Genomic DNA, 14,111 nt, shown 5'->3' with positions numbered 1-14,111 from the left:
TCCACTATGTCGCATGTGCTGCATCCAGCGGGCCTTTCCCTCGCTCCCAGCACTTCACTGCCTTAGGAATAACTTCAGGTTGCAACTTTGAACATCGTCATCGTGTGTTCTCTCCCAGACCTCAGCATGCCGAAGGAGGCTGACCGCCTTGAGGGTGGAGGGGACAAGGAGTCAAAGGAGGAGAGGACGCAGGAGGCTTCTGAGGAGACGGTGAGGAAGAGGGTCCGGGCAAATACTCCGAGTCCGCACAGAGGGAGCACTCCTCAAGGTGAGACGGGTTCATTTATTTAAATGATCGGGACAATGTGTGTCGATTTCATTTGAGTACAGGAGAAAGGTCTGCTCAGATGAAGGCGTTTGTTTGGGTGTCCATGGACTGGGATGGCAGTCAGTAACCTCAGACTATGATATCTATCTATCTATCTATCTATCTATCTATCTATCTATCTATCTATCTATCTATCTATATGACCTGACCTAACCTACATGTCTTGCGAGTCAATAGGTTTGTACAGGTCACTGTGATCTCTGACACTTCTGTCCTTTCCTGACCTCTCTTGCTGGACGCACATAACCAAATAACAGAATGCTACTCATGTTGGACACCTGTGCTTTCAGGACATCCAAGCTACTGTATTCTACAACTGGATGTGCTTCAAGTTTTCAGCTTCAGTTGGGCTCCAATCTGCTCCCTGTCACCCGGTCCACACTATAACTCCTCAGCAGGTCTTTAACAGCACAGACGCGTGGACTTAGACACGAACACAAACAAACCTCCTTTTGTGTGGAGCGGATGGAAAGCACCAGTCTCACAAGTCCGTACCTTCAGGGGTCTGCAAACAAACTGTCCCTGTCCGACATGCTCGCCTGTCTTAACCCTTAAGCAGCACAGCTTCTGTAATTCGAACTCATCCTCACATGTCCCACTCCAGCCCGATAGCTAAGGACAGGTGTGGCGTTATGTACAACTGAAGACTATCAGCAAAGCAGTTCGTGGTGTTGGTGTTCTGGTTTTCTGCAGTTTACAGTAAAGTGATTATTAGTTTTGATTGCATCATTTTTAGCAGTTGCCATGGTTTTGAGAGTGGTCGCGTTATTGTTATACCTGGGCAAACCAAAATTTAATGAACTTTACAGATGGGATTTTTGGCATGTAACATGTCTGTCACACAGCATTTATCAAAGTCTAGTACTCCCAGACATCAACATGTGCCAAAGGTTGCTGACCCCTGGAATACAGCACATCATTATACTAACCTGTCCCACAGAGCCGGAGTACAGGCACCTAAAAATTTGAATGCTTATTTTTGACTGTGCCTAAAACATTAGCAAAGAAACACTACAGTTTTACCGATTGTTTCAACTGTGGCTTTTATGTTTTTCTAAATGTAACATTTGCTTAGAGCCATCTGTGAATCTGTGATCTCTGGTTCATGCTCATGGTTGTAAACTGGATTATCTTCGAGGCTCAAGAACAGAAACTTTGCTGTAAAGCAGATATTCCGATCAGGGCGCTTTGTGGATATACTGACAGCAAGATTACTTGAGGGGAATTAACACATTTTGAAGTTGGTGTGTGCCAGCTTTCACTGCAGTCACACTAAATCCACTTGGATGTAAGAGATGATGTGCTCTGGTTGTTAATGACTTCAAATGCACTTTGTAGTCAGTGGGATAGCTTGTTTGTTTTTTTTCCTCACAACAATATGAAAGTCCTGGTTTCTGTCTTTAGGAGGAAAGTACGCTGCGATTTTGTTGGAATAAATCATTTTAGGATGGATTCTGTCCCCTCACAGCCAGCCCTCCCAGGTTTGTCTCCGTGGAGGAGCTAATGGAGACAGCTAAAGGAGTCACCAACATGGCTTTGGCTCATGAAATTATGGTCAACCACGCTTTTCAAGTCAAACCGACAGAGCTTCCTGAAGGGAGGTGAGAGTTTGATCAGATACAGTGACTGCCCTTTGAGCGAGTTCTTCCTTGTTGTAGAAGTAACCCTCCTGTGCCTCTGTACAGTTTGGAGCGAAGGGTGAAGGAGATAATGCACCAAGCTTTCTGGGATTGTCTGGAAGCCCAGTTGAAGGAGGATCCACCGACGTACGGACACGCCATCAAGCTGCTGGCTGAGATCAAAGAGGTGAGGCAGGGGTTTGAGTTTTATTTTGGAAATAGATAAGCCCCTTTCCTTTCCTGCCTGCCCTCAATCATCCTCCGTTCTCCTGCTCATGCAGACTCTGCTGTCTTTCCTGCTGCCGGGTCACGGCCGTCTGCGCTCCCAAATCGATGAGGTTCTGGACCTGCCTCTAATCCAGCAGCAGGCAGAGAATGGAGCACTTGACATCAGTCGACTGTCCCAGTTCATCGTTGGGATGATGGGCTCGCTGTGCGCCCCCTGCAGAGACAGGGACATCAGTAAGCTAAAGGAGATCACAGATATTGTGCCTCTGCTCAAGTAAGTCCAGAGACAAGAGAGGGATAATATTAGTTGTGCATGTTCCAGGCTTTAGTTTATTTTTAGATTGTGTAATTTAATTCCTGACATTACAGCGCAGAAGCCAGCTTGTTCTGGAGTGATGTTATTATAGAGGATGATGAGCAAGCAGGTCTCCAAACCTAATGCAGATGTAATGAACGGGAAACCTCAGCTCTGTTGGACTTGGAATTTCAAACCTGTACAGTTCATGACACATAGCTCTGTTTTCCGTCTCCGTCTCTGTCCCTCCCAGGACGATATTCTCTGTGCTGGACCTGATGAAGATGGACATGGCTAACTTTGCCCTGAGCAGCATCAGGCCTCATCTGATGCAGCAGTCAGTTGAGTACGAAAGGAGCAAGTTCCAGGACTTTCTAGAGAAACAACCCAGTAAGGAACCTCTCTCCCACGACAGGAGTCCTGTTATACATTATTCATGCTAAAACATATTGGACTGCCGTACATAGATGGAGCCAAACCTACAATGTGACTTACAGTACCAGTCAAAAGTTTGGACACACCTTCTCCTCCAATGGTTTTTCTTTATTTTGTATTATTTTTTACATTGTTGACACAAAACAAACAAGCCAGAATATGTTTCATATTTTAGATTCTTCAAAGTAGCCACCTTTGCTCTGATGACGGCTTTGAACACTCTTGGTCTTCTCTCAGTCAGCTTCATGAGGAAGTCACCTGGAGTGGTTTTCAGTTAACACATGAGACGGGTTAATTTGTGGAATTTCTTGCCTTTTTGATGTGCTGAAGGTCATCAGTTGTGCTGAGCAGAAGCTGGGTTGGTACACAGTTCCATACAGTGAACAGCCCCATTCGACTACTGTTCTAATCTATATTATTGCAAGAAGCACTCAGCTAAGTAAAGAGAAACGACATTTCATCATTCCTAAGACATGAAGGCCAGTCAATCTGGAAAATTTCAAGAACTTTGAATGTAACCTCAACTGTAGTCGCGAAAAACCATGAAACGCTCTGATTGCACTGGTTCTAATGAGGAACACCAAGAGTTGCCTCTGCTGCAGAGGATAAAGCCACAGAAACCACAAATTAACAGCACCTCAGATTAGAGCCATATAAATGCTTCACAGAGTTTAAGTAGCGGACACACCTCAGCATCAGCTCTCCAGAGGAGACTGTGTGAATCAGGCCTTTATGGTCGAACTGCTGCAAAGAGGCCACTTCTGAGGAAGAACAATAACAAGAGGAGAATTGTTTTGTCCAAGAAACAAGGAATGGACATTAGACCAGTGGGAATCTGTAGTTTGGTCTGATGAGTCTGAATTTGAGAGTTTTGGTTCCACCCACTATGTTTTTGTGAGATGCAGAAAAGCTGATCAGATGGTTTCTACATTCTGCAGAGACATGTCATCCCATCTGGTTTATGCTTAGTGGGACCATCATTTGTTTTTCAGCAAGACAATGAGCCCAAACACACCTCCAGGCTGTGTAAGGGCTAATTGACCAAGAAGCAGAGTGATGGAGTGCTGCGTCAGATTACCTGGCCTCCACAATGGCGACGACCTCATGAAGCTGAAGGCCAAGAGTGTGTAGAGCTGTCATTAAAGCAGAAGGTGTCTACTCCTCCATCATTTTGATCAGTTCTATATTAATCTACATTCTAGACAGTTTTGAAATAAAGAAGAAAAATTGTACGAGAAGGTGTGGCCAAACTTTTGACTGGAACTTTATGTGGCTGTGAAACATTATGGACCACAAGTCACCTATAGATATTCCACATCTTTGTTGTGGCATGTTTTGGATCAGGAATACAAGGATCCACTGCATCCAGTGAAGCTGAAAAAAAATGAAATGACCTGTTCCTCTTTAGATGCCTTAGACTACACTGAGAAGTGGCTTGAGGAAACCGTGAGATGCCTGAGGGAGGCCAAGGCGGATGGTTCTGATGCTGCTTCATCTGACTCTCCTTCGCTCCTCCCCCTCAACGTCCATAACCACGCCTACCTACGCCTGCTGAGGTGGGACCACACATCAGAACCCTTCCCAGAGGTGAATTATCTTTTTATTAAATCAATTTTTTCCCTTGAACTTCTCTCGTGCTGCTTTCTGCCACAATAAACTGCACTCCCTCTTCTTCCCGTCTCTGTAGACGGTGTTGATGGATCAGTTTCGGTTCCAGGAGATGCAGCAGGAGGCCGAGCAGTTAGTCCTGCTCTCCTCCGTGCTCCTCATCGTCTACACTACCACAGGGGAGGCTATCTCAGGCCTTCCGGGACTGATGGAGACTCTTAAAAACACTGTCAATGTCATGCTTGCAGACATGCACACGCCGTGAGTACCAGCGCTGTAATTGTCACACATAGCTTAATTAAAGCTACACTGGATAAGCTCCCTGGTCGGTGAGGGGTTTCAGACCACTTTAGACCACCATGTCAAAGACATTTAAGTCCTTACTATGGTGCAAATAATCAATAAAGAATTAGGGTGAGTGGCCTGAATGTAATTTAGCCAAAGATGAACTAATAATGGAGTCTTTGATTTAAATGATCCTAAATTGACTCCCTTGGTATTAGTCTAAATGACATGGTCGCTTATAGCTAACTCATGGCGGACCTGTTCAGCCACGTGCTGACACAAACTGTAACTGTGACGTCCTGTTTTTGAATCCGGCCACCCTTTGGTGCATGTTGTCCCTTTCTTTATTGGTCCGTGTTTTTAGTCACTCTTTACCATCAAGTATACATTTAAAAAAACATTTGTTTCTATATTTTTTTCAATTGCACATGTATGGCCTGCAGAAAATGGCCATTAAGACTCCCTGAGTCTGACTGTGACACCACTTTGAGTTGACTTTGGCAAAGCACAGGTTATCTGCACTTAAAGCTACGTTCACCTTGATTTTTCTGTTTGACTGTTCACGTTATTTTTTTTAAACGTGGCCCATATCATATTCCTGTGTGAACTGTGTGAACCTGCATGTCTAAAAGAATAATAACAATGATGTAACAGACAGCGCGCTGTCATACAGAGGAAAACATGGAGGCCACAGTGTTAACGGTTTCATCGGTTGATGTGCACGAGTCATCAAAGCAGATCTTTTCGATTCTCTTATCTCAATGGTTTGGTTTTTGTGGCCTGCAGAATCAACGCTGTTTGCAGGCCCCTGCTGACTAACAGATTTATGGACAAGCTGGTGAACATGCTTCAGTGAGAATTTAGTAGCTTAAGAGGCTATTTGTGTCAGTAGTGTCGACTAGATAGAGAATATTGGACTTAAGTTTGTCAGGTGGTCGGAGACCTGACTAAATGAATGTTGATGTTGCTCTATATATACTGGATGTGTAAACTGACAACATATGCTAACATATGTACCATATGCTTTCATATAGGGTGATAAAATGCCAGTGTTTTGTTTTCAGCCTGCTCTGCTGCCAAAAACAAAATCAATGAATGCAGCTTTAATTTAATGCTACCACCAGTTTTTCAACTTGTAGCCAAGTTGTCTTGCTATACTAACTTACTTATTACCTATCTTAAGATCTTTCAGTGCACAGGAGGCCTTAGCGACCGCCGGGGAGAAACTGTGTGTTGAACTGAGTCAGTGTCTGAGCCAACATGGCTACTCTCCATTCTCAGCTGACCGAAAGAGCACTCTGAGGGGACAAATCTCAGCGATCGTCCAGCCAGATAACACGGTCCGCAAGCTGATGGGTAAGAACAGTGGCACACACGATGACTCTCAGGAGTAGGATCATTTATTTGAGACGTCCTCTCATCTCCTCCTCTTCCTCCTTTCTGCTTTCCTCTCCGCTCAGACTCTCGGGTTCAGAGCTACCTCCTGGCTTCCCTGGAGTCCAGTCAACATAAGACTCCTCCGTCTCTCCCAGGAGGTCTGGCTCCAGTCAGCAGGGAGCTGAAGGAGATGGCTGTTCGCTTCAGTCGCCTCGTCAACTTCAACAAGCTGGTCTTCTCCCCGTTCTACCAAAAGATTCTCCATAAAATACTAGAAACGGAGGAGACTCCCAGCATGGAGAGTGGTCTGTAGTTTTGCCATTTCTCCTCACTAGTAACGGTTACAGTTTAGAGAAAAGAGTTGAGGAAGCTGATCTGTTTTCAGCGGATAACGCCAGCTCCCCAGAGCGCGCACCTTAAACTGACATTAAAACACTAGCTGCCATCCCGGCTTCATTAAGTCACAGTGTCGCTTATTTGATCAAATCAGAGGCCTCGTAATTGTGACCTTTTGATACCAATATCTTGCATTAAGTTGTGTTCAGCATAGCTGGGTATCATTCGAGGCAGTTTGCTATCCGAGCCACTACAATACCTGTGTTTTAGGTCCAATACTAAAACAATATTCACTGTTATGGTTACTATGCTTTGCACAGTATAAACACGGTTCTTTCTACAGAACAACTGTGGAGAGGTAGGTAGTCATTTTACGTTAAGTTCATTGATAAAAATGCTTTTATTCTTAAGAATGTGGCACTGATTGACCTCACTAAGATAAATACAAACCCTGGCCAAGTGTTTAGTAACAGCTTTCAGTACATGACAGCTTTCAGACCCAATGCTACTGACACAGTGTAGTAAATTACTCCAAGTGTACAGCACAAACAAGACGACGACAAGATGACTGCATGCTGCCTTTTACACTGCAATTGTAAGGAAATACAGTGGAAACAAAGACTGTTTACACCTTTCACCTCTTGTAAAACGCTCCCCTCATTAGGCTTTACGTCAAACACAATTATTTGGGTACTCATTTCATGCAGTATATTTCAAATGAAAGCATAAGATCCCTTGAATTTGTAACTCTGCACACGTCTCTATCCGCCCAAATGAAAATCAGGAGAGAATCTTTTGGAACGCTCCGTAATTGTCAAAAAGATAGTCAAATGTGTTTAATGTCTCATGTGAAACCACAACCAGTTCTTTCTACATTTCTGTAAATGCCTTAAATGGTTTTTTACAAATTGCATGGAAACATGCAAATAAAGAGAGTGTAGACTTTTTTGTATCCACTGTATGTGCACCAAAGACCGTTATTATGAGGTATTTTACTGTATCTTAGATCAAAGGAAGCAGACCAGAGTAAATGGTACTGAAGGGAAGCCAGACTGGTGTTACGGACCAACTTGAACTGTTGCTCTTTTAATTGTTACTCAGTTTTTTTTATTGCGTCCACTAATTTGTAACATTTCTGATGCTGTATTAGATGTTTATAATATTTCCTTTGGACAAACACTCCTCCAGGCAGAATGACATCGCCTGTTCTCCAAATGATTAACACGTGACCATTGACTGGTCACATCAGTCACACTGATGTTTGTCTTTGAACGCTCCAACATGCCAATAAAGTATTGTTTGGCCCGCACGACAGAGTAATTTCTTCAATCCTTCTACATGTTGGTTATCTTCTTCTTGTACCAGCCGACAGTTCTCTGATGAGTCTCAGTCCAAACAATCTGAATATTGTGATAGTGTGCATGTAGTTCACATATGAGACAGTGGGTGGAGCCAGAACACCAAAGAACAATCTAATCTAACCAACTCTGTCTCATCTATAGCAGAATATATAATAATTGCATAGCAGCTTATAACAAGCAAAAAGAGAATTGTTACTTCCACTCCCCAACAACAAATATGTAAATTTGAAAAAAAAAAAACATGTCTGTAACAAAACCATATTACAATTATAAATGCAACAAGGTTAAAAAGAGAAGAGAACAAAAGTTATTTGGTTTTCAGTACACAGTATCAATAATTTGATAGTCAACATATTCATGTTTGCAAAAAGATAAGAAAATAATAATATTAATAAGAACACAGTAAAAAATACAACAAAAAGACAATAATGACCAAGGGATGATAAAGTAAACAACACTAACAAAAGTTAGGGTTACAGTCACACTTTGAACTGATTTAACAGAAGATATGTTTACAACAGGTTGACCAAGTTTGTGGTCGAAGGCTGCCGCACTTTAAGGAATCTGTCATTAGACCAGTGGACAGCAAATCTCATCTTCTCTAAGTTCAAGAACCTCAAAGTATCTCTGATCCAGGATCAGTGTGCACACACATAGTTGATGAATGAAATTAAGTTTATTTGGGAATTTTTAATTCTAAAATGTATTTATCATAATTAGTTCTTTCCTTCCCCTCCACTTTCTTTATATTATGATGTTATGATTATTATGATTAGCATTATTGTTGTTATGTATTGTAATTACCCCTATTTTATATCTCTCTTGTATCTTCATGTGTCTTGATTATGCACCATTATAACAAGGCTTCTTCCTTGTAACGTGAAAACTTAGTTTGCAATAGATTCTGATTCTGAAATCAACAGAAAATGGCAACAGAGTGAAATGCAAAAACTTCTGATGGGGGGTGCTTTGATCAGTTTCACTCTGATGGCATTTTTTCCTCAAGCCCCCCCCTCCCTGTTAAATTCTGACTCTGTATGTATATAGCATTCAGTGACATTGGTTCCCCTCTCCACAGGAATCAGTGCCTGCTGACTAAGACTGTTGAAATCAAATGTAGGTTTTGATGCATTTCTTTGAGACTCAAATGTTGTCCCCAGGGTTTTGTTTTCATAAAGATGAAAGTCAGCACATGGCAGTGACAATGGCAAACTCCCTTGTATTTTTTGCTGTAGGCTGTTGTCACGGTCCCAGTTGTCACTGATGGTGCTAGACCAGCCTCTCGTATGTGCTGCAAGTTCATACAATGACATGCTAAGTGACATGCTAAGTAACCTTTCATTATCACTGTGCAATCTGCAGCCACTTCTTGGCTGCTCTCTCTTGAGAATTTAGCTTGTTTTTGAGGACTGTGAAAGCACAGCAAATTCTTAAGCTACTGATGTATCACAACAGTGGCTGGTATTTACTTTGTGATGTGTAGCCTTGCTCATGCTGCTCCAGGCAGGTGTATCTCATTCGTGTTACCAAGGCCTCCCTCTGTGGACTGTGACACCTCTTTGGTGTAAACAGATGGAGTCACATGCAAAGACACAGCTCTTATGTTAACTGCACTGATAGCTTGTTTGCTGTCTGGTAATTCAGGGGTGATGAGGCGCCACATCAAACAAGACTCTTACTGATGGATGGAAAAAGAGATAATGAGCACAAGAGCTGTAGACTGTCACCTTAAAGCTGTGACACATAAGCACAAAAACATTTATTGAGCTGATTTCATGTGCTGAGCCACATCCCTGCTATCCTAACGTAGTTAAGACGCTTCTGAGTGGCAAGGCGCCAAGTGTGGAGCAGATTCATCCTGAGATGCTGAAGGCTGTGGACACTGTTGGGTCGTCTTGGCTGACTCACCTTGTCGCGTAGAGATCGTGGACAATGTCTGTGGAGTGTCAAACCATTATAGTGGTTCTCATTTTAAAATAGAGGGTATCATACCGCAGTCACACACCTGTACACCAGGCCAATTTAGGCCTTGTTCTTTAAATCTAGTCCAGTACTGCTTTTCTTTTTTTTTAAGGTTATTTTTTGGCTTTTACAGCTTTATTGGCTAGAGATAGTGGATAGAGAGGGAGAGAGACATAATGCCTAAGCCGTAATGGTAAAGGCTCTACCAAGTCTCATCCAGTCTGTCTGTGGTTAGCGTCACACAGCTGGTGCAGATTCATAAAAAGCTCTGCTTCCCTAAAAAGAAACCGTTTTGTTGCTCCGTGACGGCAGTCTTCTGAAGTCCCAGAGGAAAAGTGCACTCGTGTTGAACATGTGCTCTGTATGTCACCAATACACTGAGAGAGTGGGAGGAGAGAAAGCGGCGCTACAAGATATACTTGACCCCGTAATGTACAGTATGTGAGCAATGGAATTTGAATGGGGTCCACTCAGATAACAACAAACATCTGTGCACAAGCACCTCCTCCTCCTCCTCCATTTTTTCCTCCGCTTTTGCTTTTTCTGTTCTCATTTTCAACTTTCCTGTTTTGATTGTGCAGGTTTGTGCGGAGAGAACCCACACATGCACAGGGAGAACTTGCAAACACTGGAGGATTATTTTATTAAACCCATTTTTAATTCAGTTTATATTATGGTCCATTAATCGAAAGATTGGCGGCTCAAACCTCAGCTCAGTTCATTTCTCATCATTTACCCTCTGTTAAACAAATGTCAGAGGAGGAGGAGACGCTAAGAGAGAGATATGTAAGACACATGACGCTGGTCGCTGTCAGCTGTCCATTAGTTGGCTCTGGTTTTAGTTTTCCGGGAAACCAAAGCCTTTGGGCACTAGAGGAAGTGTGGTTGGGAAATATGTTCTCTAAACTGACCTCTAATTTAACTCAAAATTACCAACCAACAGAACAGTGGATTATTTTAATCCAGATTATTTTAATCCACTGTTCTGACCACAAAGACAAGAAACTAAATTACTACTGTTCTCTGTTTAAAACCCACTGACACAAATAATACATTAACTGACATTAAGTAAAGGGTTACCTGTGCACTATTTGCTTAGACTTTGAGATATGAACGACACATTGGCTTAATTAACGATTGCCTAGAGTGTTTTGTAAGTAGAGTTTTTGATGAATTTTTTTAGATTTGATCAGATATTTCAACCATGACTAGATCTTTATCTTTACTTTTCTTAAGCGCTGTAAGTTCAGTATGAATGGAGATTCTTACCTTATACTTCTGCTCTTGTCACAAGATTAAACTACTCAACAGTATTTGAATTCAGCTCCACCTTGAGCAGCTATAACATCAAATACTGCTCACACAATAATACATAAAAAATTATAATTGTATGACACAGTTCACAATAGACACAGACAGGAACACAATAATAGTAATTTAGCCTTTCATGCTTACATACAGCAAGTACATTTTGCAAATAATATTCAAACATTTTAATGACTGTGTATTTTACAGTGTAGTGTTGCTACATGTCTAATCATCAGACATTTAGACAAAGTAAGAAGAACACAAACATAAATAATGAGACGATGGGTTGGGCAATGTGATTACTTTATTTTGGTTTTAGAGTAACTTTACTATTAATGATTCTTGATGTAAGTCACTTTTAATTATTGCGCTGCGCTAAGGTGTCAGTTAAGAAAATGAAAAAACATAGAGATCATTGTAAAGTTGTTGTAATAAAGCTTAGCACACTTAGTGAGAGTCTTTGGTCCAAACAGCACCCCTGTGCTGCTCTACCTTGTGATTAAATCCCAGTAAAACCAGTACAGATGCAACTAATGCATTAAATGCTATTGTACAAATACAACACAGAGACATTACATTGCTACACACGGCAGTTTGTCAGTTGAACATTTACAAACTCTGTTTTCACTCAGAATAGTTTCACCATGAAAGGAAAAATGACTGTACTGAAGGCTGTCTCTGAAATGGGTGTCAAGCGCCCTCAACAGACAATCCTGCCACCAGTCAGCAGGAGTCTGCAGAAAACCCCAAAGAATTTCAGCCACACTCCGTGAGCTGTTCTGCATTTATGTCCAAGGGTCCGCAGAAAACCCCAGCATACTGCGCTCCCACCAATCCACAAGACCCAGCAGAAAAATCTCCCATCTACATGTTACTCAGGACGTTTACAGGTTTACTTATCTGTACCATCACTACATTTTGCAGGAAAGGTTTCACTATGTTTATATGATCCTGTGATCAGCAGAGTAGCAAAATCTTACCAAAGGAAAGCTCCGATTCCAAGGAGAGGCAGACTTTTTGTCAAAAGGCCGACCATGTCCCCTGAAAGTAAAAGCTTTTTGGGCTGCTCTTTTTTTCAATCCGGAGTTCAACAGTACCCGAGAGCTCTGTTTACTTCATGTGCAGCTGTTCTGTGAAATTCCAAGCTATATCTGACAGAGCATGAGCTGAAAGATCAAAATAGGTGTGTGTAAGTCAGATGAGGTTTTGAAATTACTTCCAGTATCTGAATTATTTGAGCTGAATTTTACACAAGTGTTAACTCCACATCAAAGGAATTCTAGTCCAAAGTTAGAGATGCTTTGACCCTGGCTGCCATTGCCCTTTCAAAGTTCAACCAGTGAAATTACAGCTGTGTGTAACGTAGTGAGAAGGGGCACGTAAAAGCAGAAATAGAGTTATGTGAAACCTCATCTGTAAGGGCCTCTCTGCTCTGCTCTGCTCTTGTGTGTGTGTGTGTGTGTGTGTGTGTGTGTGTGTGTGTGTGTGTGTGTGTGTGTGTGTGTGTGTGTGTGTGTGTGTGTGTGTGTGTGTGTGTGTGTGTGTGTGTGTGTGTGTGTGTGTGTGTGTGTGTGCATTTTTGACACAGACACAGAGGAGAGACGGAGACAGCGATATCACCTGGTACATTTCCTGTGCCAGAAAGCCGCTGTTTGTGTCCCATGTCAAACCTAAAGTCAGTGATGTCAATTATTTTAACCCACACAATGATCTCCTTCAGCTAAATGTAACCAAGTTGCTTGATATGGTGAATAGCTTCCACTTTTTGATGACGTATATACACCCTACCTCGCAGTGAACAAAGAACAAAGTTCTTTTAACGTGAAGGCAGCTTTAGGAACGGCTCAGTGTGTAGTGCGAGTGTATTGAGTGTGTGGTGGCTCACAGCAGACAGATGTAGATGACGGAGCAGAGAGGAAATAGATAGCAAAGTTGGGCAGTAGTAGTTGGCTAAATGTACCATTTAGGTTGTAGTTTGTCACTGGATAAATGCTGCCCAAGACAGTTCCTGTTGTGATAAAGATACCAAAGGGTGCTCAGGAGTGCAAGAGAGTTACACTGGTTGAAGGAAAGTGTGCAAGGCATGAAGAAAAGCTGTGTCCCAAAATACACTGGAAGTATAATAATCAAATTGATGATGATAGTAGTACAGTAGTATAGTGACAATAGAGGATAAACAAACTATTAGGTGACTTTTAAGTTTTGTTCTCTTGTTTTCTACATGCTTTAGGAATGAGGTCGTCTTTTGCCTTTTGTATGTATGTAACTTACTGATACAATGCATGGGTAAATAACTAATTTTTAATCTAAACAAATCTGCCAATTTTCTCTTCAGAGTATGCAGATTGATTCTTTTAGTTTATAAAATCAATACTTTCTTCTGGGGAGGGTCTTACCCCTGGGCTCGACACCTTTGCTCTGCTCTTAATTTCTGCCAAAAGCTGGTTCTCCCACCAACATAGTTATGTCTGATTATCCTACGTATTAAAGGAATTTTTTGGTTTTCTGGGGATCAATTAGCTTAAGATATTTACTTTGGCCTCCCAAGAATCTCTCAGCTGCTGAACAGTACCTTCAGTGGATATCAGTGTTTAATCTTAATCTGGATTGTCAATTGCTGTATTATTCATATATTCATTATTCATCACTCAATTCATGGTTGCATTTGTTAGTGGCTGCATTCACCCATTCAACATTTGACATAATCATGTGAGTATAGATACTGATTGTTTCAGAGAGCTTGATGTTCGCCCATGGGACTTATTCACTTATGCTACGTATTTTTACTCTATTCCTTATTTACCAAATACCTAGTGCCTCTTTTTAGACTAATTAGTGTCATATTTTCATCTGTTGCGCTGTTTAATATTTGTTACATTTCTAATGTCCAATAATGAGGCTTGTTAATTATCGTTACACATTTTAATGTCATTGAAGCCATTTTTGCTACAACTCAAATGTGTTATGGA

At 41.7% G+C, this 14,111-nt stretch overlaps 1 protein-coding gene across 1 annotated transcript; it reads left to right on the top strand.

Annotated features, from left to right (window-relative positions):
- The first annotated feature begins 120 nt into the window (after window positions 1-120).
- tcp11l1 (t-complex 11, testis-specific-like 1) lies at window positions 121-6,865 on the top strand. The gene is made up of 9 exons (XM_070831075.1): window positions 121-268; window positions 1,797-1,929; window positions 2,014-2,134; window positions 2,229-2,449; window positions 2,724-2,860; window positions 4,314-4,492; window positions 4,593-4,774; window positions 5,982-6,154; window positions 6,259-6,865. Exons 1-9 carry the CDS (start codon window positions 127-129, stop codon window positions 6,486-6,488), a joined length of 1,518 nt encoding a protein of 505 aa, XP_070687176.1. The 5' UTR covers window positions 121-126; the 3' UTR covers window positions 6,489-6,865.
- Window positions 6,866-14,111: the final 7,246 nt, after the last annotated feature.

This window comes from Pempheris klunzingeri, chromosome 5, assembly GCF_042242105.1.
Source record: "Pempheris klunzingeri isolate RE-2024b chromosome 5, fPemKlu1.hap1, whole genome shotgun sequence".
Lineage (NCBI taxonomy): Eukaryota > Metazoa > Chordata > Actinopteri > Acropomatiformes > Pempheridae > Pempheris > Pempheris klunzingeri.
This window is presented reverse-complemented; position numbering and strand designations above follow the sequence as displayed.